General features: G+C 51.0%; 1 protein-coding gene across 2 annotated transcripts in view; it reads right to left on the reverse strand.

Moving 5' to 3' along the window:
* Window positions 1-23,907, reverse strand: part of GALNT2 (polypeptide N-acetylgalactosaminyltransferase 2) — a 174,914-nt gene that overhangs the window by 18,599 nt on the left and 132,408 nt on the right. For both annotated transcript variants that reach the window (XR_013992669.1, XM_081039308.1), the window contains exons 4-11: window positions 18,710-18,808; window positions 18,445-18,512; window positions 18,142-18,207; window positions 11,740-11,861; window positions 9,637-9,724; window positions 5,413-5,500; window positions 4,182-4,285; window positions 129-255 (exon numbers count right to left, since the gene is read on the reverse strand). Coding sequence is in view for 1 of the 2 variants with exons in the window: in XM_081039308.1 (XP_080895434.1) it covers window positions 129-255; window positions 4,182-4,285; window positions 5,413-5,500; window positions 9,637-9,724; window positions 11,740-11,861; window positions 18,142-18,207; window positions 18,445-18,512; window positions 18,710-18,808 (762 nt within the window). In the remaining variant the exon portion in view is untranslated. The remainder of the gene's footprint in view (window positions 1-128; window positions 256-4,181; window positions 4,286-5,412; window positions 5,501-9,636; window positions 9,725-11,739; window positions 11,862-18,141; window positions 18,208-18,444; window positions 18,513-18,709; window positions 18,809-23,907) is intronic.

Genomic DNA, 23,907 nt, shown 5'->3' on the forward strand with positions numbered 1-23,907 from the left:
CCGTCACTGCCGAGTGACGGCCCGTCCTGTGGAGGGACAGTTTCCATACAGCCCAAGGTCGACCCCTGTCCGGGAGGTGTCAGCAGAGTTCTTGTCCCTGCTCAGCCCCTGCTCGGCCTCACACTCACCGGGCGAAGACGGTGCCACTGCCGCCCGGGAACGTGTAGGGGTGCTGCTTCCGGAACACGTGTCCCACACGGCTGCAGGGGATGATCTCCAGGCTGCCGCCACACTGCCACACGCGGAAGGAGATCTCTGGGATGGAGAACGAGACACTGAGCGATGGCACCCTCCGGCAGGGCACAGATGCCGCCCCCTCCCACCAGGGGCCCCCACGACCTCACTGCTGCTGGAGGCGCGAGGAGGGAACACGCCGTTTTCCAGAACACGGTCCGGACCGCTGCACATGAGGACAGCTGCCGCCGGGACGGCCAGGCCCCATGGCACAGAGGGACGCACGTACAGCTGGACACGCCGATGGGCCCGCGCCGGGACTGTGCACGCGTGTACCAAATGAAGCTGTGTACCTCACACACACACACACACACACACACACACACACACACCTTTAAACGGTCAGTTATGCCTCAGTAAAGCGGGGGAGGAAAACAAAGATGGGAAGGCAGCTCGCACTTATGTAGCAGTGTTGTTTATCGACACTACAGAGTGGTGTAGACAAAAAGAATTATGCCAAGCTAAAACCCACATCAGGACATTTACTGTCAGAGTTTCAGCATCTGTGGAAGACAGCTAGAAGTGTGTCACCAAGTCCCATGCTTTTAGTACAGAATTCTAGTCCACGTTAGGAAGACAGAAATGAAGGGAGAGCATGTTGCACCATTTTCCAGAGTCAGACTAGGAGCCTTGAGACCAGAGTGACCTTTGGCCTATTCTGAGTGCAAAGGACCTAGCATGAGGCCACACAGAGCCCTGGGACATCCCTGTGATGTCACCAACATCGACTGACGAAGTGCCTGGGCTGAGGCCTGCACGGCTGGTTCCATTCCATCTGCACTTGCTCAGTGTCAGCGGTGCTGGAGGAAGCACCGTGAGCCGGAGGGAGGCACGGCAGGCCCGTACCGGCTTAACATTGGAAAGTACCAAGCAACCAACAGGCCATCTTCCTCTAAATCTAATTTTCAATGCGCTGAGCACCAAGGTGTATCTGAGCTTCTCCATCCAGGGAAAAGCTCTCTTCCCTTAAACTGCAAAAACTCTCTGTCCTGTGGTTTCCCAAGCGTCAGCCACCTGGCGTTCACAGGCGCCACAGACGTGTAGTGACCAGGGACGCCTGGGGACCGGACAGACATTTGAGGATGGCCGACACCCCGTACCAACCAGTGACCAACGGGCCTGCTTGAACACGGATCCTCCCTGCAGGCGTGACGAGCCGTGTAGTGGGCGCTGCTCACGCCAGCGGGACATGCAAGCAGCCCCGGGCGTCTGCACTCGGGAGCAGCTGGGCACACGGCTGCCTTTTGTCCCTTCCTGACAGGGTAAGGAACTGGAGTTAAACAGGAAAATGAAGGTGTACGCTTGTGAATTCTGAAAGACTCTGTGAGGAGTCTGTGAAAGGGCATTCCTTCTACGTCACCTTGTATCCTTGAGAACATGTCGGGAGGCGGTCACCGTGGGGACCTGCCGCCCGTGCACAGGGACCAGACGTGACTGCGGTGGGAGGCGCTGCCCACAAAGCCAGCTGCCGGGGAACCCTGTGGACAGAGCCTCGCGTGGCAGCAGGTACCTGGACGGCACAGTGAGGGGCATGGAGGACCCACTCTGGCAGACGGCGCGCGTGTCCTTGGACCCAGCAAAGCCCAGTGGTGGGAGCGAGTGACACGCAGTTATGAGACCCGAACAGCCAATTCCCTCATCGTATTAAAAACATATGGTTCTGACCGCCCAGGCCCACCCAGGGGAAGGTTTCTGACTTTCCTTCTTACAGCGTCAACATAACTTCCAATGAGAAGTTCTCTGTATTTTAGGAAATAAAGTTTAATTATGCACTGGCCTAATTGGAAAATTCAAAATCAGGGGCTAGCAAGGGCCCCTGGCTTGTGCACGGGGAGTCTGTTAAACCAGTGAGGGATCGGTTCAGAGTTAGTGGAGGTTTTAAAGGCCAACTACAACTACAGGCACAGTCCGCTCGGGGACGGCTGCTCAATATATTTTGGTGGCTTTTTAATCAGGCAGCTTGTGTTTGCATCTTGGCTCTGCAAACAACCAGCTCTGAGGTCGTAGGCGAGACTGTCCTTCCAGAAGCCTGAACTGAGACCCTGTATGGGGAGCAGTTAGACCCCTCCTGACGCGGTGGGGACCTGCGGAAAGGAAAGACGGTGCTCACAGTGCCTGAGCCTCTCCCAGCGCCGGGACCAGGCTCTGTCCTTCCGTGTGATTGCCGGAGTCACTGACAGTTAGCTAGGAACACCGGCAGCCCCAGGAGTTCTGTGGGCACATGTGGTGGAGGTGCCTAGATTTTTCTCAGGCGGCTGCACCCAGCTCCCAGCACCCACCACAGTCCTCAGGCTGGACCCACACCGCCCCAGAAGTCGGATCAGTGCCAACAGAGACACGCCCAGCGGGGATATTCCCTGCTGAAACCCCTGTGCCTGCTTTAGCGGGGGTGGAAGACTCTCAGGAGCGGCCTGAACTGGAGCCAGACAAGCGGAGGAAGACGCCGCCAGCACCGGGGCCCGGCGGCCCTTCGGCCCTGTCCTGCCTCGTTCGCCTCGACCCCGGTTACCTCAGCCCCCACAGGGCCTCGTACATGGCACAGCTGCGAAAGGAGGAACATCACGCCAAGAACCAACCCGGGAATGAAAACATTTCTCTCCCCTCTTCTGGTCTCTGGGTGAAACGTCTCCTTTGATATTTACAGCAACTTTCTTCCTACACGATGACAAAAGTGCTGCCACGTCACCTGCCCAATCCTTGCTTTCAGCTCATAGCACAGACTTCCGAAAACCACCCTGCGCTGTGGGAGCTGGTCACCTCAGCGATGCGCTGTGCGACGGGCGGGCCGGCTGCGGGCTGCCACTAAGCCCGAGTCCGCATTCTTTTCAGAGGTTAACAAGTCCTCTGAAGCCTTCTGAGCTCAAACGACTTTAATCCAAGTCGTGCCTACCTGTCAACGTCTCATCAAAAAAAGAAAAAACCAACCAGGAGTTTGACTCACGGTCCCTCGACCTGAGGACCTGGTGACGTGACTGAGTCTGAGCCTCGGCCCCCGCGGAGCTGAAGGAACGCCTCACATGAGATGTTGTCAGTAACTTGGACATCATAAAACAAGAGAAACACAGTAGGCGAGGCTAGTGTTTTAAACTAACAAAAAATGCCAAAGGCTCTGCTACAAGTGAAAACGGCTGAGAACGACAGTGGCATCATTTCTTCTCCTTTTCCCTGACGCCTTGCTCTCAAGGTGCCCCCACCCAAGGGTGAGTGTACTTTAACAGCGTTCAGGAGCCGAGGGGAATCAGCTCAGAACCATAAGCACTGGAGTGAAAGGTCCAAGTGAAACAAACTACAAAAAAAGAGAAGTCTTTTTATCTTCATGCAGTAACTGTGATGCAGTTCCCAATACAGACCAAAGTCTGTAAACTTTCATTGTCCCCAAATCTGGGTATAATCGATTTGCACGGGTTATAAAAAAAAAAAAGTCAAACCAAATAGCCCCGTCACCAAACAGTCAGGAAGGGAGAACTCCAGGGCCCCCCGACTTTCATGCTTCGGTGGCCCGCTTGCCAGCCTCCACACAGTGCCACGTCCACTCCACACGGCGAAAAACGAACCCACGGCCTAAGTTGTTCCTCCCACTTTTATAAGCCTGATTTCCAAACCCTCAGATTCAAACAACATTAAACAGTTTGCATTTCCCTTCAAGAGCTTATCTGTATCCTCGCATCCTGCCCTCTCAGGGTGACACACTTTAATGCCCGACCCCAGACTCTTTTAAGGATAAAAGGGGTGGTCCATGTACTTATACGGGGACCAGTTATGTCCAACGGTCACTAACATCTTTAAAAGTGATTTCCCACTTGGCACCCTGTACACCACAAAGTCACCTAACAGTCTCTTCAAAGCTTCCATTTTTCATCTCTACCCCCTTGGTTGGCAGGAAAAGACCCTGCGTTCACCAGAACTGGAAAGTGTCTGGTGCTTGAAGACACGAAGCTCATACGTACCCAGGTTTTCTCCTCCCCACACATCCATCATCATGTCGTATTTGCCCAGTTCTTCAAAGTAGAACTTATCCATCACGAACAACCCTCCAGCAATCATGGGGGTTCTAAAGAGGCAGAGAGGGTGGAAGGGAAGAGGGAGAGATCAAAGGTCAAGGTGAGCTCACCAGCAGTGTTACACCAAGGTCAAGCCTCCATGCTGACCTTAGAAGTAACCGCACGGCTCTGTTTCTTGCTCAGTGTTCTGCGTACACCTCTGCTTCACCGCTGTCTTCAAATGCCTCCCCCACCTGCCCTGCTCAGATGCCCCGCGGTGCGAGGGGCTGGGCCGTGCCTCCTCCAGCAGAGTGGCGACGGGCTGGGTGCGTTCTGACAAGTGGCCCTAGGCAATCCTCAGCCTTCTGTGCCCAGTCTCCTCGAAGGGTCACAAAGCAGCCAGCGCACTCGGGAAGCACAGTGACGCCAGCTGTCTCAGCGTCGTCACTGCCATGGAGCAGGCTCCTCCTTTGCCAGACGGACATAACACCACCTCACTTCCCTGTCAGCTTGGGAAGGGCTAGCAGAACGTTCCGGGAACCCTGCTCATGCCCAGCAGAGGCGCTGTGAGAATTCAATGTCAAGTGCTGGAAACATCTAGCTACAGACGCTGGGAACACACTGGCAACACGCTGGCAGGGAGGTTTCAGGGTGGCAGTCTGGAGCAGCGCCCTCACTTAGCCAGCAACTGTGCTGAGCTCTGAGTGAAGGGGTGGCCCACGGCCCCGCCCCACAGAGGCGCACGGACCCCCAGCGTGAACCCAGGCCTGGCCTGGGGACCTTACAGCCAGGTGGTCGTGAGGACAAGCTGCTTCCTTGTGGACAAACGGGACAGTGGACAAAGGGCAGGGGACCAGGAAGGCCAGCAGCAGAGGACACTCCCACTGGCCAGGCGCACCCCCCCTTCCTGGGTTCCGGAGTTCATCTTGGAGCCCCCACTCTGCCAAGGAAAATGCTCCACCTTTGAAAGATGAGGACACGCAGGCCTGGCAGCTTTGCCTTAGGGATACACGCTCGGTTTCATCTGAGGAAAGGAGTCTCAAAGTACTTAATTCTGTGATATGCTGGCAGATCCCCCTTTGAACTAAGACGAGGGGGTGTGGGTGTGGGGGGCACAGGCCGTAGGGCCGCAAGGCGACGTGGGGCCCACGCCTGGTTCTTAGTGGTGAGGGCCACCCCAAGGGATCCTGGCACTTACTTTATGGGGGCGACCGGGTTTCCTTGGCGGGATCGTCTCTGCTCAGGTGTCATGTAATCCCACTTGAACACCAAGTTCCAGTCAAAACCTGCCAACCACACAAAAGAAACACAGGGTGTTGACGAGAGCGGGATGTTTGTTCTATGACGAGAACGGATGTTTGCTCTCGGCACCAATGTCCTTCACAGCTTAAAAATACCGGCTATCTGGACGAGACTCAGTGAAAAACAAACAGTGCAAACAACACAACAAAACAGAACAGAGAAATTGTGGCAGGGAGCGAGTGGCGGACGGGCAGGACAGCGGGAGGGCACCCAGAGACCTTCTTTCCCCAAAACAGAAAAGTTTTCCCAAAACAGAAAATGTGGGCCAGGCGTCTCTAAAATGAGAATGCGTACGAATAAATGTGAAATGAGAAGAGAAGAGGGGTCTGTGTGGTGACACCAGGAGGCTGGGGGAAAACAAGTGGAAGAAAAATATCTGCCACCTTGCCTCCAACCCAGGAGGGGACAAGATTACGGGTTCCCAGGGCCTGTGAACTCGATCTGTTCAATCTCTCTCTTTTAAGTTAATTTCTGATTATAGTGAACACGCTCTGATGTTCGTTTCAGGGGTACAGCACCCTGATCAGCTGTGTGGTGCCTTCTCGCCCATCTGATTGCAAGTGAACACACCCGAGCCAAGAACAGCCTGGGGCGAGAGGGAGAGGGAAAACGTAGATGAAATGAGCTGAAAGCAGCAGCCGAGTGGGCAAGCGAGCTTCGATTTCTGGGAAGTTCAGCCCCCGTCCTGACTCACTTAGAACCCACAGGCCGCTCAGGACGGAAGGGCCTGGACCTGCACCTGACAGGTTTGTTTCTGAGACCTGTTCCCTACTGCTCCTGCACAGCTCGCAGGCCCCTGGCCCCGGCTGGCAGCTCTCACCCTTACCCAGAAGGCACCCCACAGAGCCGCTGGTGCTAACACACCTGCCTGCTGCCGCTCTCCAGATGAGTAAGGAGAGTGCTTCTGGTGACACTGGCTCACCCGACTGGCTTCCCAAGGGTCTGACGGCCGAGCCGACACTGCATGGCCACTGGCCCCCGGCTCTGAGCCTCCCAAGCTCTCTGCCACCATCAGGCTACGGGCAGAGCTTGTGCAGTGCCCGAGTGAGGGCTGCTCGTCTGTGCACTCTAAGGCAGGGCTTGTCCAGCCCACAGCCCCGGTGTCCGCAGCCCGGGCAGGATGGGAAGTGGGGGCTCAAGGCCGCCTGGGCCAGCTCAGCACACTTCATTGCGCAGCCAAAGGCACGGGACCGAAAAGGCCCCCAGCGGTCACTGCAGAGTGTAGCAGGCAGCAAAGAGGGAGTGAGTGGCTGGGGGACCAGGCAGGGGGGCAGTGACGCAGGAGAGGAAACTGACACAGGCCCTAGGCTGCCGTCTCCCGAGGCAGCCAGCCTGCCTCAGACATGCCACCCACAGAAAGGACGGGCTGGCCGGGGCTATTACCAGCAGTGGATGCAGAGGCCTCAGCTGGCCAGTCCACACAAACTGCCTGTGGTTTTTCAATGTTCGATATGATTTTATTAATTTAGTCCAAAGAGATAGGCAATGTTAGATTTTAAGAATGTGCTAAATCCTTGTAAAAAAATCCTTTTTTTCCCCTAAATGGAGTCCATAAAATGCTCTCAGAGGGAGTGTGGTCCTCATTGTTCCAGTGCAGCAAGAGGCCTGTACCCCACCACACCTGCCTGCACCCCACCACAGGGCACCTCGTGTCCCTACACCCACCTGCACCCACCGCAGGGCACCTCGCGTCCCCACACCCACCTGCACCCACCACAGGGCACCTCGCGTCCCCACACCCACCTGCACCCACCACAGGGCACCTCGCGTCCCCACACCCATTTGCACCCCACCACAGGGCACCTCGCGTCCCCACACCCACCTGCACCCACCACAGGGCACCTCGCGTCCCCACACCCACCTGCACCCACCACAGGGCACCTCGCGTCCCCACACCCATTTGCACCCCACCACAGGGCACCTCGCGTCCCCACACCCATTTGCACCCCACCACAGGGCACCTCGTGTCCCCACAACCACCTGCACCCACCACAGGGCACCTTGCGTCCCCACAGCCGCCTACACCCCACCATAGGGCACCTTGTGTCCCCACACACGCCCTGACACAAGCAGCTTCGTGAGAGAAGGAGAGCCGTGGGATCTGAGCTCTGGTAGTACTCGGGGTCTTTCTCAATAATAAAAAGCCCCAAACCTCTCGCTAATTATTGAGCATCTCTCCTGAATTTTATGTTTCCCAACATAAGTAGTCTCCCAGCACGAATGACCTCTTGCTGATGCCTGGGGACGGGAGAGCTGCCTGGTCATACCGCTGACCTCACGCTGGCCATTCCGACCCCTTCACTACCCTCTGTGGCAGGACGATTATCATCCCACTTCTCAGATGGGGGTGCTGAGGACAGAGGTGAAACTGCCTGCCCACAGTGACATGGCCTGAGAGAGGCTCACTCAGAGGTCCCAGCCCAATCTGACAGTCTCACTGCCTTCTTTACTGATGCCAGACTGTCAGCCGACACTCTGTGTGTCGTTCTGGAGCAGGCATCTGCTTTTTTTTTTTTTTTTTTTAGTCGGGGAATATTGGGGAACAGTGTCTCTCCAGGGCCCATCAGGTCCAAGTCGTTGTCCTTCAATCTAGTTGTAGAGGACGCAGCTCAGCTCCAAATCCAGTCACCGTTTTCAATCTTTAGTTGCAGGCGGCACAGCCCACCATCCCATGCGGGAATTGAACCAGCAACCTTGTTGCTGAGAGCTCTGCGCTCTAACGAACTGAGCCATCTGGCAGCCCCTGGAACAGACGTCTAATGAGCTCAAAATGCCAGGAGGTGGGAGAAGCAGCCCCTTGTCTTACACAAAGGAATGGATGCTGGGCGGCTGGACAAGACTCTCTGGTGGCAGGTGACAGGGTTAATAGTGACCAACTCGCACAAACAGGCAAGGCTTTGACAGCTCTTCAGTGGCTCCGAGCGGTCTTTGCTGACCTCTGGACTCTCGGCCGAGTTCTGAGACGCGAGGTCACCAACTAGCTGACTCTCAAAGCATGGAGCGTTTCCTGCTGGGCTATGGCAGAGTCCTGGGGAGCACAGGTCACCCCCTCCACACATACAATCCTGGGGACACGGGGACAGCCAGTCAGAGCCGCAGGGAAGACGACCAGTCCCTGAGAGTGGGCAGTGTGGCTGCTCCTGCGCTCCGTCAGCATCAGGAAGCACTTCGTGTGTGTTCTAGGAGCCACTGGGGTCCACACACCCTTTCAGGGGGTCCACAACATCAAAACAACTTTTATATTTATACTAAGCCTTACATGCCTTTGTCAATTGACGCTCATCCTTCCAAAAGTGCATGAGAGAGTTTTCCAGAAGCTGTGGGACATGTAGTCTCAGCACTCTGACGGACAACAGGACTTGTGTTTCAACAATGTCTCAGCTTTACTTTCTAATACAGTGAATGGTGATGTTATAACCCACATGATCCAAAGTTCTTTGGGGCCTTCGATCATTTTGAAGAAGGTAAAGAAGAGTATTACACATTCTGGGGGCTCCATGGAGGGTGGGTTTGAGGGGACACGTCCAAACGCTGTGAGGACCAACGACACTGGTGTGGTCCTTCAGACACACGTTACCCAGCAGTGAGGTGGGTGGTCTGGGTGGGGAGGAGGCACCAACAACCAACCACACGTCGGGGGTACAATCAGCAGGACTTGGTGGCAGTGGGCTTGGGTGGTGACCACGTGTCCACCTGGGTGACCAGGCAGATGGCTTTGCCACCAAGGACACGCAGGCTGAGGAGCCGGCATGAGAAAGGAGGTGCAGCGGGGCTCTGGCCCCTTAAACTCCTCGAGCCTAAGCTCTGGGGCACTTGTCACATGCGGCCTGGGGCCCCTCCCCGACACCCAGCGAGAAGGCTGCATCTTCTGACTAAAGATGACACCGGGAGTGCGTGCTGAGCCTGTGTCACAGTGGCCACAGGAGGTCAGGGAGGCACGAGAGGAGAGGGAAAAGGAACCGCTAACGGGAGTGACAGCCCTCATGACGGGACTCAGCTAGGGCACAGGTACAGCCATGCGGAAGCTGCTGTCACCGTCAGCCGTGCCATGAGAGGGAACGGCGCTGAGACATGGTGTGGAGGGAGGGGACGGCCAGGCGGGGGATGTGGCAGCACCTACCGCCTTTTAAGTCAGCGGACGCCCCCACGTACTGGAAGTTGTCCATGTTGATGACATCGATGATGGGCGACACGACACGAGTCCTGTCCTGGAACAAATGACAAAGGACGGGAGTAGGTACCAGCCACACACAGACCCGGCCACAGGAGAGCGTGTGCGTGCTGGCCGCTGCGGGGAGCCGGTGCCCGTGTCCCGGTCCCCGTGTCCCTGGCCCGCCCAGCTAGGCGTCTGCTCTGTGCCACCACAGACGGGGCCCATTTTGCACTGAGGGACGGTGGCGGCGGCTGGGCAGGAGACAGTCCAGGCTCAGCTCATTTGGCTGAAGCCTTGGATGACACCAGCGTGTTCCCAGGGTCCTTTTCTGTTTTCCCAAACGTCTAAACTTCCAACCATTGGCTGTTTTCATTCTGACAGAATCTGAGCTCAGTTATCTGTGAGCTGCAGGGAAGCTCAGGGGTGGACTGGTGGCTGAGACGCCCACACAGCCAAGTTGGGAGCACGTTTCTACGGGCACACGAGGGGCTGTGACGTGCAGAGGGCCAGTGTTATTACAGCAGGAGGTACAACAAAGTGACTAGAGAATTCCAGATTCTCAGTCTGTCTACACTGAGTCTACGAACAAAAGCCTCCTCAGAGGCTGCGGCATCTCTCCACGCCGCACCGCCACTGTTCCGGCAGGAGAGGCTGGGACACAAGGCCTTTCCACCTCCTGTCCTCCTCATAGTCATGTGGCTGGTGCTGGTGGGAGGCCCTGCCCAGCTGACGTTAACAAAGGAGTGCCCACCGAGCCATTTAAAGAACCCGTGTGAGCCAAAAGAAAGATGTCGAAAGCCAGTCAGACACCGAACTGGCACAACTCAGAACATAATACACCAGAGAAACACACCGCGAGAGTACAAAACTCTAACGGCACCCAGCTGAGGGGCATGGGAAGAAAGCCCATGGCTGTGCTAAAGTGAGAGGACAAGGCCCCTGGCCGGCCTGGCCTGTGCCTGCGGGTGGGAGCAGAGGACACGGGGGCTGTACTTGTAAGTCTGCTTCGTTTATTCCTAGTTCTTCTGACTGGACTGCAATTAGTGAGAATCAATACTCTCAACTCTTTCCACCCTTAATTTCGGAAAGAAGGGGTCCTTGAGATGTAAGTACAGAAGCCAGTGGCCTTCACACACACTAATATCTTGGCTGCAGTTTTTGTGTTGTCCCTGCATTCCGAGGCAGCGGTGGAGGGAGGGGTGGGCAGGGGCAGCCAGACGGGCTCTTCTCGGAGCGAGCCGTGTGCGTGTACAAAGAGGCTCGGCCAGGGTAGTAGCGACCCCTGCCTTGCAATCCTGGCCCTGCCACCTGCATGCTTTTCGATAAGTTATTCAAGTTCCCTGAACCAGTTTTCTCACCTGTCAAATGGGGTAACACCTGGGTTAAAGGTAATATACAAAGTGTCTAGTATGTGGTTAGAATCTGGTAAGCGGTGGTGAATATGATTATCAAAATACCAGTAGCCCGCGGTTATTTCATAGTCCAGACTTACTGCCCATCAGCTAGCCTGGCTGTGCTGTACAAGAACACCTTGCTCATTTTGTTTCCAGTACTTTAGGTTTGCTCTATCACCCCAAGGAAAGGCTTTCTCAGTCGGGAGGAAAGAAAGTCAATAAAACAAGCAGAAGGCAAGAGAAATGACAAAAGGGCAGATGTAATACAGTGATGACGCTTCTAGAAGACAAAGGTGCACAAAAAGTGCCTGTGGCCCCCTGGAGAGTCTACACAGCCGCTGTGCGGTTGCTGCGCCCCTCCCCCACGAACCTGCAAGCCGCTCTCACAGCCCAGTCGTATCCCCAGGGGCCCCCACAGCGACAGCAGCAAGCACTCAGCTACCATGAGCACCCTGCCCTCCTGACTCACGGAGCTGGTTGCAGAGCTGCAGGGAAGGAGGAGCCGACACCCATCTCCACCTAAGAAGAGGTGTACACCCATCAGGTTTGCACTGGCCTTTGCTGGCCCTGCCTCCTACTTGTCAAGTGAGGTTCTTCCCGACTGACAGACTCCTACCATGAGAACAAATGTTCCCCCTTTCCAGAATCAGGGAAAAGCACCGTGAGCCTGCCTCACCTCGGCCACCCTCTCCAGCAGGGGCTCCAGCCAGTGGTCGTTGCACTCACAGTGGCTGTCCAGGAACGTCAGGACCTTCGCCTGGGCCGCATCGGCCCCCCGCACCCGTGAGCGCATCAGGCCTGTGAAGGGGGGAGAATGAAGGGTGTGAGCACAGCACGCCCAGCACTATGCCAGCACCCCGCTTGGCTCTGCTGCCCTCTGGCTGGGCAGAGCTCACCGCAGCTTGTGTGGACAGGTCAACACTGCCCTTGGCCACCAAGACCGAGTCCTGTCGGGACTTTTTTTTTTAAGTCACTTGGATGACTAGGAAGACACCTTTCTTAGAACTACTGCCTTCTGACAAAGGCATTTACATAATGAAGTCTCCTTTATCAAATAACTGAGGTGTAGGACTTTCAAAGCTATTTTCCTCTGACACAGAAACAGTTTTCTAGTTAACTGGGCTAAAGAACGTGTCACCCAGACACTTTAGGTGCTAATGGTGCTGATTTCAATGGTGATAATTTAATGGTAACAGTGTTGTAAATACCTCTGTATTCTAAGACTTATCTCAAGTTGCGTAACAGAAATAACAAATCCCAACATTGTAACTTTTACACAAAATTAGTTACACTACTAATCAAAGCACACAATGTATATACTTGTGATCTGTTAACTCACATTTTCATTATCACACCAAGTCTTTTCATAAATAGCACATTTATCCCTAGATAATGAGGTCATAAATGGCTTTGCTATGTATGTTGGGCTTTAAACACGAAAGTGACATGACTATTCACAGCCAGTGAAGATAAGTGTCTTAACTTCCTTTCTATAGAGTAGTCGAAATGGGGTTTCAGTGATTCTTACAGAGCTGTATGCTAGAGGAGGGGAACAAGACAGAAGATTCCTAGTTCTGGAATTGCAAACCCTCACTCAGATAACAATGATAAACTCTGAGCAAAACAGAAAAAGCAATATTGAAAAGGGCTCAAGACTAGCCAGAAGCAGGCAGAAACTAGAGGGGATTCAACCCTTAAAAGAAGAAAATCACACCGAGTGAAGTCTGTGTTTATATGGCGTTCCCCTGAAGTTGCTCTCCAACCCACTGCAACGCAGCCTTTCCGGCGGAGACGTCAGAGGACCGCATTCTGGACTTCCAGGCTGGTGGGCAACTGGAGGACAAGGTCCTGGAAAGGGGTAAACCCCAAATCTAATGGCAACCTCCCTTCAAATCTGTGGCTAACTCCTGAACATGCAGGCACAGGGGAGACCCAAGGAGTCTGAAAAGAAATAATTAAGAAAGCAGAAAGAACTCGGATTCCAGCTGGTATCCACCACAGGGTCATAAAATTTGGAACTTCAATCCCACCAAGTTAGAAGGGCTTGGTAAAAACCTCAGTTCTACATAAACTCCAGGAGAAACACATCTAGGAATACAGACTATCTCAGGAATAAGGGATTTACCCAAGATATATTCATCCTAGAAAAGTACAAAGACAAGCCTACACAAGTTCAAGGTCATCAGCCAATAATTTAACTGTCCAATACAACAAAGATCAACACTCTCTAAAGAAAAAAAAAACTCTCTAAAGGAAAAAAAAACACAGAATCTGTAATTTACAATGTCCATTATAAAATAAAAAATTTCTAGGCCTGAGTAAAAGTAGGAAAATGTGACCCACACCCAGAAGAAAAATGTCAACAGAAACTCACACTGACAGGACCCAGATATTGGAATTAACAGGTGAAAAATGTAAAGCATCTATTGTACTATGTACAAGAACTCAAAGAAAATGATGGTTGTAATAAGTGAACAGATGGAGAATCTCAGCAGAGAAATAAAAACCGTAAGATTCAAATGGATATTCCAGAACTGAAAATTGCTATTTCTGAAATGAAAAATTCACTGACTGGGTTTAACAGCAGAATGGGGATGGCAGAAGGACCAGTGAACTTGAAGATGGAGCAATAGAAATTGATCTATCTGGTGAACAGAGAGAAAAAATATTGAGGGACAGAGAGAGAGAGAGGAAAAGGGAGAGGGAGAGGGAGAGAAAGAGAGAAGTCTAAGTGCTCTGTGAGATAATATCAAGTGGTTACACTTCTTGCAACTGAAGTCCAAGAACGAGGCAGAAAAAAATACATGAAGAAATAAAAGGCTAATTAATTCCCCAAATTTTGGGGAAAACACCAGATTCCATATTCAACAGGATCAGCAAAGCTGAAGCAGAATAAATACAAAGAAAACTGAATCCAGGCACGTCATAGTTAAACTCCTAAACACTGAAGATGAAGAAATAATCTATGAAGAAGCCGGAAGAAACACCAATGACATGCAAGGGACAATACATTCTGAACAGAAAACAGAGGCCAGAAGACACTGGAATGGCATTTTTAAAGTGCTGAAGGAAAAACTGTCAACTCAGAATTCTGTGCAGAGAAAATATTTTCAATAATGGACAAAGAAAGATTATTCAGGTAAACAAAAACTGAGAGGTTTTATTGACTACAAGAAAAAGAAAGTTCTAGAGGAAGTTCTTTGGTCTGAAGGGAAATGTCACTAGATGGAAATCTGAAACTACGCAAAGGAAAGAAGATTCTGGAAATGAAAAATATGAGGATACATTTAACAGTCCATATACATATTCTCTTGATTTCTTTAAAAGATAACTGGTTATTTAAAGCAAACATTTTAACACTTCTTTGTGAGGTTTAAAATACATGTAGAAGAAAACCTTATGATAACATTACATAGAACAGGGAATAGAGGTGGAAATAAAATGTCACCAGGTTCTTACATGTCACCATGTTTCCCCCAAAATAAGACCTTACCGGAAAAGAAGCCCTAGCATGATTTTTCAGAATGACATCCCCTGAACATAAACCCTAATGCATCTTTTGGAGTAAACCTTAATATAAGACCCGGTCTTATTGTTGGGGAAGCACAATAGGTAAAGTGGTGCAACACTGACTCTAAGTAGATGGTTATATGATAAAGATGTATGTTGTTATCCTCAAAGCATCCACTAAAAAAAGTATACACAGCTACAAGAAGTCAAATGGAATCGTAAAAAAATCATTTCAAACTGTATTAACTATATTACAAAGCTATAGTGATCGAAACAGTATGGTATTGGCATAAAAACAGAAGTATACATCAATGGGACAGAAGAGAGAGCCCAGAAATAAACCCATGCATACATGGTCCATTAATCTACAACAAAGAAGCCAAAACTATACAATGGGGAAAGGACAGTCTCCTCAATGAATGCTGTTGTGGAAACTGGACAGACACATGCAAAAGAATGAAACTGGACCTTATCTCGCACTGCACACAAAAATTACGTCAAAATAGATTAAAGACTTTAATGTAAGACCTAAAACTATAAAACTCCTAGAAGAAAATATAGGGGGTAAGTGCCTTGACATCAATTTTGGCAACAATTTTTTTTGTATTTGACACCAGAAACACAGACAACAAAAACAAAAATAAACAAATGTGATATCCAACTAAAAAGCTCCTACAAAGAAAAAAAAATTCACAAAATGAAAAGGCAAACTGGAATGGGAGAAAATACTTGCAAATCATATATCTAATAAGGGGTTAATATCCAAAGTATATGAAGAACTTCTACAATTCAATAGCAAAAACAAAAACAAAAACCCGACAAGCAATCCAAGTAAAAGAAGGGCAGAGACACCGAGTAGATACTTTTCCAAAAGCTATACATATGGCCAACAGGTATATAAAAAGACGCTCAACATTACTAGTCATGTCTAGGAAATCAAATCAAAACCACAACTAGGTATCACCTCACCTGTCAAATGGCTGCCATAAAAAAGACAAAAGGTAAGCGCTGGCGAGGATATGGAGAAAAGGGAACCCCTGTGCACTGTTGGTGGGATTGCAGATTGGTGCAGCTGCTGTGGAAAACAGTATGGAGGTTCCTCAAACAATTAAAAATAGAACTACCTTATGATCCAAGATTTCCATTTCTGCGTATTTATCCAAAAGAAACAAAATCACTAACTCAAAGAGATATCTGCACCCCATGTTCACTGCAGCATTACTTACAATAGCCAAGACATGGAAGGCACCTAAGTGTCTGATAGAGGATAGGATAAAGAAATCTCTCTCTCTCTCTCTCTCTCTCACACACACACACACACACACAAATATTCAGCCATAAAAAACGAGAAATCCTGCCATCTGCACTAACATTAATGGACCTAGAGGGTATTATGTAAGTGAAATAAGTCAGACAGAGAAAGACAAATACTATATGATCTCACTTATATGTGGAATCTAAAAACTCTGAATTCATAGACTCAGAACAGATTGGTGGTTGCCAGAGGCAGGGTGTGGGGGGTGGGGGAAACAAGTGAAGAGGGTCAAAGGGTACAAATTACCAGTTATAAGTCCTGGGGATGTAATATACAGCATGGTGACTATAATTAACATACTGTACTGCATAATTGAAAGTTGCTAAGAGATAAATCGTAATAGTTCTCATGACAAGAAAAAAATAGTAACTGTGTGTGGTGATGGATGTCACTGAAACTTACTGTGACCATTTCACAATCTATACATATTTCTAATCACTGTTTTGTACATCTTGAACAAATACTGTTATATGTCAATTATGTCTCAATAAAACTGGAACAAATAAATCAATACAAAAGAAGGCAAGACAGTAGGAATAAAAAAAATGCAGAGAATTCAGTTTCTGAACATGGTTTTGGCCCCATCGCTGTCATTAAACAGCTAAATGACCTTGAGAAAGCCACTTAATGTCTTTGGGTTTAATATTTCCATCTGTAACACAAGAAGAAGTATTAGGTTTTCAACTTTCAGAGCACATCACAGTCATCTAAGTAGCTTAAAAAATGCTGATGCCCAGGCCTCACCCCTAGAAATCCAGACATTTTTCTTTAATTGTGGGTAGGGTCAAGCCAGGGTCATCTTTCAGTTCCCCAGCGGTTCTAATAAAGCATCAGATTGAGAACTGCCGGCAGTGACGGCCGAGCACTAATATGGAACCCAAGGCCTCTCTCTGACAACCTGATATTTATGTGACTGTTTTCTCTGTCTTCTTGTGTAGATGTTTAAATACATGGGGTAAGTACACACACCCATACACATACATGCATACACACAGGCATACACCCATACAAACGCACACACATACACATACATACACACACGCACACAACACATACATACCCATACATAACATAACTTACAGCAAATGAAAAGTCTATGTTTAGATACCTTTTTTTTTGATTTGTAAGCGGTTTAAAAGCACTCTCTAAGGCCTGGAAAATGGAACATATTTTTTTGTCCTCCTTTTCTTTTTCCCTGCGCCAGCAGATACTTTGAGTTCAAATTCAAAAGTGATCATGTAGTTTGTTTAGGGCCAAATGCAATGCAAGATTTTGGTTTGATCTCAAGATTTGGGTGGACTTGAAGCTCGGAAGACGAGTGTGAACCCAGCAAACAGCTCCCTGAGGGGCAAGGCCGGTCCCACGCTGTGTATCTGGACCATGTGGTGGACGGCCTCCAGCTGGTTAACTACGCTGCTGATGACATCGCTCTGACCACTTTCCTGGCTGATTACCTTCTTGCTAAGTAAGAAGCAGCGCAATCCTTACTCCAGCTGGACTGCACAGAGAACCAGGAGGAACAGTGCACACTGATCAGACGACAGCCACCAGCCCGGGATCAACAGCAAAAACGGCCCTGCTTTCAAGATCGGCAGACAGGTTTTTCAGACCCTGGAGAAGCCCAGGGTCCAGCCACCACGCTCTCTGAGGACACGGACACACCAGGTGCTCATCACATGACGGCTGGAGCTTCCTTTCCAGTCACTTCAAAGCAACACCTCCCCCTTTGGAGACTCTCTTGTAACTGCCAACAAAGTAGACTCGACGAGCCCAGCTCAGCAAAGAGGCTGAGGCTGGCATTTGCAAAACCCAAGAAGCATGGACTACAGGCTCGTTCCCGCTTAGGACGGGCTGCCTTGGCTGGACACTCCCTGTCATTTGTCAGATGCCTGGAGGACGGAGTCATTAAGCATCTCATTGCTGAATCTTCCTTTTTCTTCTAAACTCTAGTGCTCAAGGGACTGAACAGACTTCCTAGGTTGTAAAAGAAGGAGAAGCTAATTTTCTAAATACGGAAATGAAAATGTCTCTTGCTCTCTTGCCCCAGTATACAAACAATGTCAATTAGTGAAGCTTTGAGTGTCTGTCGTTTGTTTGCTGAGAGAAGTTCCCTAGAGGCCGTGATAGAGGGAGACAGATGGCAGGTGTACACGGCTAACTGTTCTTCCAATGGGAACCTTTCTTTCTGTAATTGCCAGGCTCAGGACAACTCAGAATTCAATGGTCTTCCTGTGGAATTATGAGTAGCCTTACCTTCTCGCCGATCGTTTCTGAGGACTCGTACTTTCTCGATTTTCCCCAAGAGAGCCCCGTCCTCAGCTAGGAAAAGAAAAGAAGCAGAGCACTTTGAGCCTCAAGCTTGTCAGGGGCTCCGCGTTCCGTTCAAAAAGCAACTCTTGGACATCGACAGCCGGTGACATCCTCAGGCATCACAGAGGTGCCTCCTTTCTGCAGCCCAGATTTCTGGCCTTTTCAGGAAACTCCTCATCACACCCCCAGCACAGGAAGCCGGCACTGAGGGGGACAAACCTGGGGGGGGGGGGCCTCAGTACTTACGGTCGTTGCTGTAATCATCCACCAAGACGATTTCTTTTATCAGGTGGGGCGGACTTTTCTTCAGCACACTGAGAAAAGACAAAGATAAAGGGTGTAGGCCTTTCATGGGCATCACTTGGGGTGAGAATTCTCATATTTTGGCGCCAATCCTCGCTGGAGGAGCCACCGGCCTCTCCTTGAAGTGCACACCAGGTGACGCCCGACCTGGCTCTGCGGGGACAGTATCCCTCCCGCGTGGGCAGTGGGCGGCATCCCCCGGACTCACCTGACCACCGTCCTGAGCAAGGCCGACCTGGCTTCATTGTGAAACGTGATCACCACACTGGTGGCCGGGAGGTCCACCCGCCACTGCTTCCGCTGACACCTGAGGAAGAGCAAGAACGTGCTCTGCACAGCGGACCAGACCAGCCTCGGCCAGGCCCCGGGGGTACGCAGGCTGAGCCTCCAGGAGGGACGTTCTAGGGTGCTCTGCACAGCGGACCAGACCAGCCTCGGCCAGGCCCCGGGGGTACGCAGGCTGAGCCTCCAGGAGGGACGTTCTAGGGTGCTCTGCACAGCGGACCAGACCAGCCTCGGCCAGGCCCCGGGGGTACGCAGGCTGAGCCTCCAGGAGGGACGTTCTAGGGTGCTCTGCACAGCGAACCAGACCAGCCTCGGCCAGGCCCCGGGGGTACGCAGGCTGAGCCTCCAGGAGGGACGTTCTAGGGTGCTCTGCACAGCGGACCAGACCAGCCTCGGCCAGGCCCCGGGGGTACGCAGGCTGAGCCTCCAGGAGGGACGTTCTAGGGTGCTCTGCACAGCGGACCAGACCAGCCTTGGCCAGGCCCCGGGGGTACGCAGGCTGAGCCTCCAGGAGGGACGTTCTAGGGTGCTCTGCACAGCGGACCAGACCAGCCTCGGCCAGGCCCCGGGGGTACGCAGGCTGAGCCTCCAGGAGGGACGTTCTAGGGTGAACCTGTTGTCCATATAAGGTTCTGGCCTCTTCTGAGGTAAAGTGACAATGGGGCAGAAGGGAACAGAAATACACAACCAAAGTTAGTGTTTTGAAAGTTGAAAGATTTCAGCGAAAAGTAACATATTGAGAACATCTTTCTAACATGTTGAGAAAAGTATGTTTTGAAACCATGAGACCCGTTTACTGTCACACGCAGACACACCCCAAGACGCGATTTTCTGGCGGTTCACAGTGGTTCTGTCGCTGCTCTCTCCTCGTTTCCCACTCTGCCTACAGCAAGTGTGAGGAGCTCCTGTTCCTCTTCACAAAACTGTATTTGCAACCTGGCAGGACCCCGGACTGCTCACCCTGACCCTGGACAGCAGGGTGCACGGCCCTCACCCCACCAGGCCGGCTCCCAACAATGCAGGTGACGGTGCAAGCCGGCGCGTGTGAGGGATGGACAGACGGTAACCTCAGCCCGGCAGCTCTGCTGAGAGAAGCCTGGGAATGCCTGGGAACAAAGCCATTCAGGGAGCAGGCCTGCAAACTACGGGCCAGTTACAACAAGGCCTTTCTCACAGACACAGTAAGGCCTGGTCCCTACAGACAGAAAACTGGCAGCGCACAGAACGGCCACTGAAGACCACAACTCTGACACCTCTAGGCTGGAGTCGCTGAAGCACCCTCCACCAGAGACAGAAACGGCCAGTAAAGGGAGGACCAGGCTAGCAGAACCCACGAGGGACCCTTGAGGGCAGGCTCCATGGACCTGAAACGCCAGCAGAGAGGTAACATTCCAGAAGATCCCGAGAGAACGCTGCAACCGGCGAGGATCCTGGAAGCAGTCCCAGCATGGTTTGAGGGCAGAGTCACCAATCTGGTGACACTACTGACACCAGCTCAGAAAAGAGGCTGGGATAGATGCTAGAGCATCTTTGTCCCTAAGAAACAGAAATACCCGAGGTGGAGAGGGGGGAAATGTCTTGCTGTGAGCCTGCAGTAGGGCAGGGACCTGTCAGTCAGCCCCACAATGGGTCCCTCCACGCTGGCACACGTGAGCTGTGAGCATGCCCTCAGCTCACACGGTTACACACGCTGCCGCTGGGACCCGAGACGCCGAAACCTTCCGTGGGGCCAGTGCATTACAAAAACCTGCTCCTCAGTCCCATGAAGTTGAACACAGCTGTGAGCGACCTGCTCCCAGAATTAGAGGAGTTTCTCAAATGGGAAGTCAGTGGGACGAGGACACGGGGGTTTACAAGCCACCGTGTATACCCCCCGAGCGTTACAAGATGCTCGGCCATGGCCCAAGCACTCTAGCAGTCCAGGACTGAAGTGGGAGCTGGGGCTGACGCTGACCCTCCATCCCGACCGGGAGAACTACTTCAGAAAAGCACAGTCTGAAAATGAGCAAGAAAACTGCTGCAATTAAAAAGCAATTAGGGCAGAATCACAAAATGGTTAGCTTGATTTTAATTAATCACGAGGAAACTGTGTAACATACAGTTGCTGCTTGGGGGAAAATGCTTTCTGGAAGTAATATTGTTGCTCATTAGAGCTCCCAGCAGCTGAGTCTTTAAGGACAAGCAGACTGACAGGCTAGTTTTATTTTTCCAATTTCAAGAATTAGCTGATTGTTCAATGAAGGATAAGACTCTGCCTGGGTCAACTGTAAACAAATGACCAAAGACTGCCGTCACTGCCCAGCACTGCGATGTGGAATGAAAGGAGGCCCTGTCCTCTGCAGGTAGGTCCCATGAGCACAGAGGGGACGCTGGGCCCAGCACACTGCCTCCACGGCTCTGAGCACCGGCCTGCGCAGCCCCGTGAGAATTACAAAAAGAGAAGGAAACATTTTCCACTCTCAAATCATAGCTTAACAGATCCAATCCTGTCTTGCTCGCTCCTTTCCTCCGCAGGAAGCCTCGTCTTCACCGGCCTTGGGAACCGCCTCAGCGCTCTGCAAACACTTCTCACGATGCTCAGGGAGGCTGCTCTCATATTTTACTAAAATTTCTTGACATACATATTCAGAAGGCACCAGACTTTGCTAGGAGTCTGCAGAAACGCGAGAGGTGCCCTATTTTAAATGAAAACTAAGGAGCATGTTGCACGCAGTGACGTAGCACATCCTCACGGGACCAAGGAAAGGGGGCGTAGTAGAATTTCTTTAAAAAGAAATAGAATAAATGTTGGTGCAAATTGCTGCAGGGCTGCCATGTGGCCTCGACTGCTGCACAGCTGGCGAAAGTTGTTCGATATGGAGACACTGGGGGCTGCGGGCCATTCGCACTCAGCCTTCCTTTGGGAATAGTGGAAAGTGTCATTTATTTGACGTCAGCAGCAGGGAGAGCCAGCAGGAAGTTTGTTCTCCCTCCCAGCGTGATGCTGCAGCCAAGGTCAAGCTCACGCAGGTCTCCGGGGCACGGGTCAGCAGTGCTCATTCTGGGACCTCAGAAACTGGACACAAACATTCTTCTAAAAAATCCTTAATTTAGGTTTAAATTTCTCTGAGGCCACAAGGCTATTAATATGCGAACTCTTGACTGCATGGAAAAACTGGCTGATCTCAGCAGCAACGTAGCCCTCAGGGTGAAGGTAACTGTCTCCGAGGCACCTGCCTTTGATGCAGATGTCACACTGCAGGTGACCAAGACACTGAGAAAAGCAGCAAGTAGACATCTTCAGGCTGGGAGGCTCAGGACTCTGTGTGACAACACAGAGGGCTACTCGTGGTGAGCAGAGTAATACAGAAGTGCGTCTTTGCCCGTGGTTTACCTTGGTTACTAACCCTGTCATCGGAGGTGCTCACACCACAGAGGACAATCTGTGAAAACGGCCCTTACAATCCTGCATGGTTATTGGGGACATCAAATAAAAATGTATGAAAAAGGACTCTGAACACTGGGAAGGTCCCTGTAATTCTAAGGCAGGTTTATGACACACATTTGGCAGCTGTGTGTTACCAGGGACTGTCATCATGGAAGATGGACTGAAACTTTCTCTAGTCACCTGAAAACGGGGCCAAAGAGATGGGCCCGAGACACGCGTGTGAATGCACACACAAGGTCTGAATGGAGAACTGCACGGTCACTTAGAGGACGAAGAATTCCTAGTCCCGCAAGAAGAGGCCAGGTGGTAGAAATTCAGGGGACATGGAGAAGCACATGTCAATGAAGGAGAGCTCCTGAACCTCATGAGGCCAGGGGGAGGGGGCAGGGCCAGGAGCTAGTCCCCACTGGCTGTGAGGTGGCCATGGTGACCAAATAGAGCATCAGGGAATGCAGAAACACGGGGCAAACACTGCTCCACCTCCATGAAACGCCCATTTAACTCAGATTTTTAAGGAAAATATTACACAACTCGATTGATAATAATTAAGCATCATGTTAACACAAAATAGGTTTCTATCACAGAAGAGATGGGAAATACACACATTTTACAAGACTGAAAAAGCAAGGTTAAAAACATCTCTGAGCCTGCGTGGGCACATCCAGGGTCCCGGCTTCCAGAGGCGTCCCTAGAGAGGGACATGAGGCCCATGTTACCCTGAGCATTCAACGCCCAACCCATGTTCTCATTATGATTTGGTGTCCCGTGTAGGAGGAAACCTGCTGGCAGTGGGGAAACCGAATGTCAGCCTTCACAGCAGGGACCTCTTCCTGCGTGTCTGCAAGCAGGCCCCCAGCCATGTCTCGGCTTCCCGTGGAACGATTCAAGGGGAAACAGCACCAGAGTCACGCAAGGCAACGGTATTTCAAGGCTGGGGTTGCTGTCCTATGGGTTTCTTTTTACACGATTAAAATTCTGGATTCATGCAATCTGCGAATTTAGTTTGAGCCTGCCCCTGATAGACAAATCTAGCTTTGATTTGCTGACAATAAAACAAAGCAAAGCAGAAAAAAAAAAAAAACCCAAATAAAACAAGCAAGAAAAAAAAAGAAAAAAAAGATTCTGGTTTTGCAAAGATAAGGGTAAAGTCTCGCACCAGGATACACTCACCATGGTAACAAGACCCCATGGCTCAGGGGAGAGAGGCAGTGGGCCTGCTTTTCCAAGGCAAGCTCACCACCACCGACATTATTGAGTGTATATGTGTGTGAAGTACAGGGGTACCTCGAACGTAATCCATTCTGGAAGACCGTTCGAGTTCTGAAACATTCGAAAACCGAGGCACGGTTTCCCCATAGAAAGTAATGCAAAATGGATTAAGCTATTCCAGACCCTTAAAATCAACCCCTAAAATTGCAAATTTAACATGAATTTTACTATCTAATGATACCATAGATCTATAAAATTTACGGCGTTCATAAACCTAAATGTTTGTCAACGGAGACGTTCGAAAACCGAGGTACCACTTCTTTTTTTTTGACTTTTTTTTTTTTTTTTGGACTCTGTAACCATCAGTGTGATCGACTGGCCTGTAATGTCTGCTCTTACATTTCTTCTCCCCGGTGCCCACTGCGAGCTCTTACACTCACAAAGCAGCAGGGTTGCTCTCCGGATTTCTGTTCTCTAAAATAGTC

Source organism: Rhinolophus hipposideros, assembly GCF_964194185.1.
Source record: "Rhinolophus hipposideros genome assembly, chromosome: 26".
NCBI lineage: Eukaryota > Metazoa > Chordata > Mammalia > Chiroptera > Rhinolophidae > Rhinolophus > Rhinolophus hipposideros.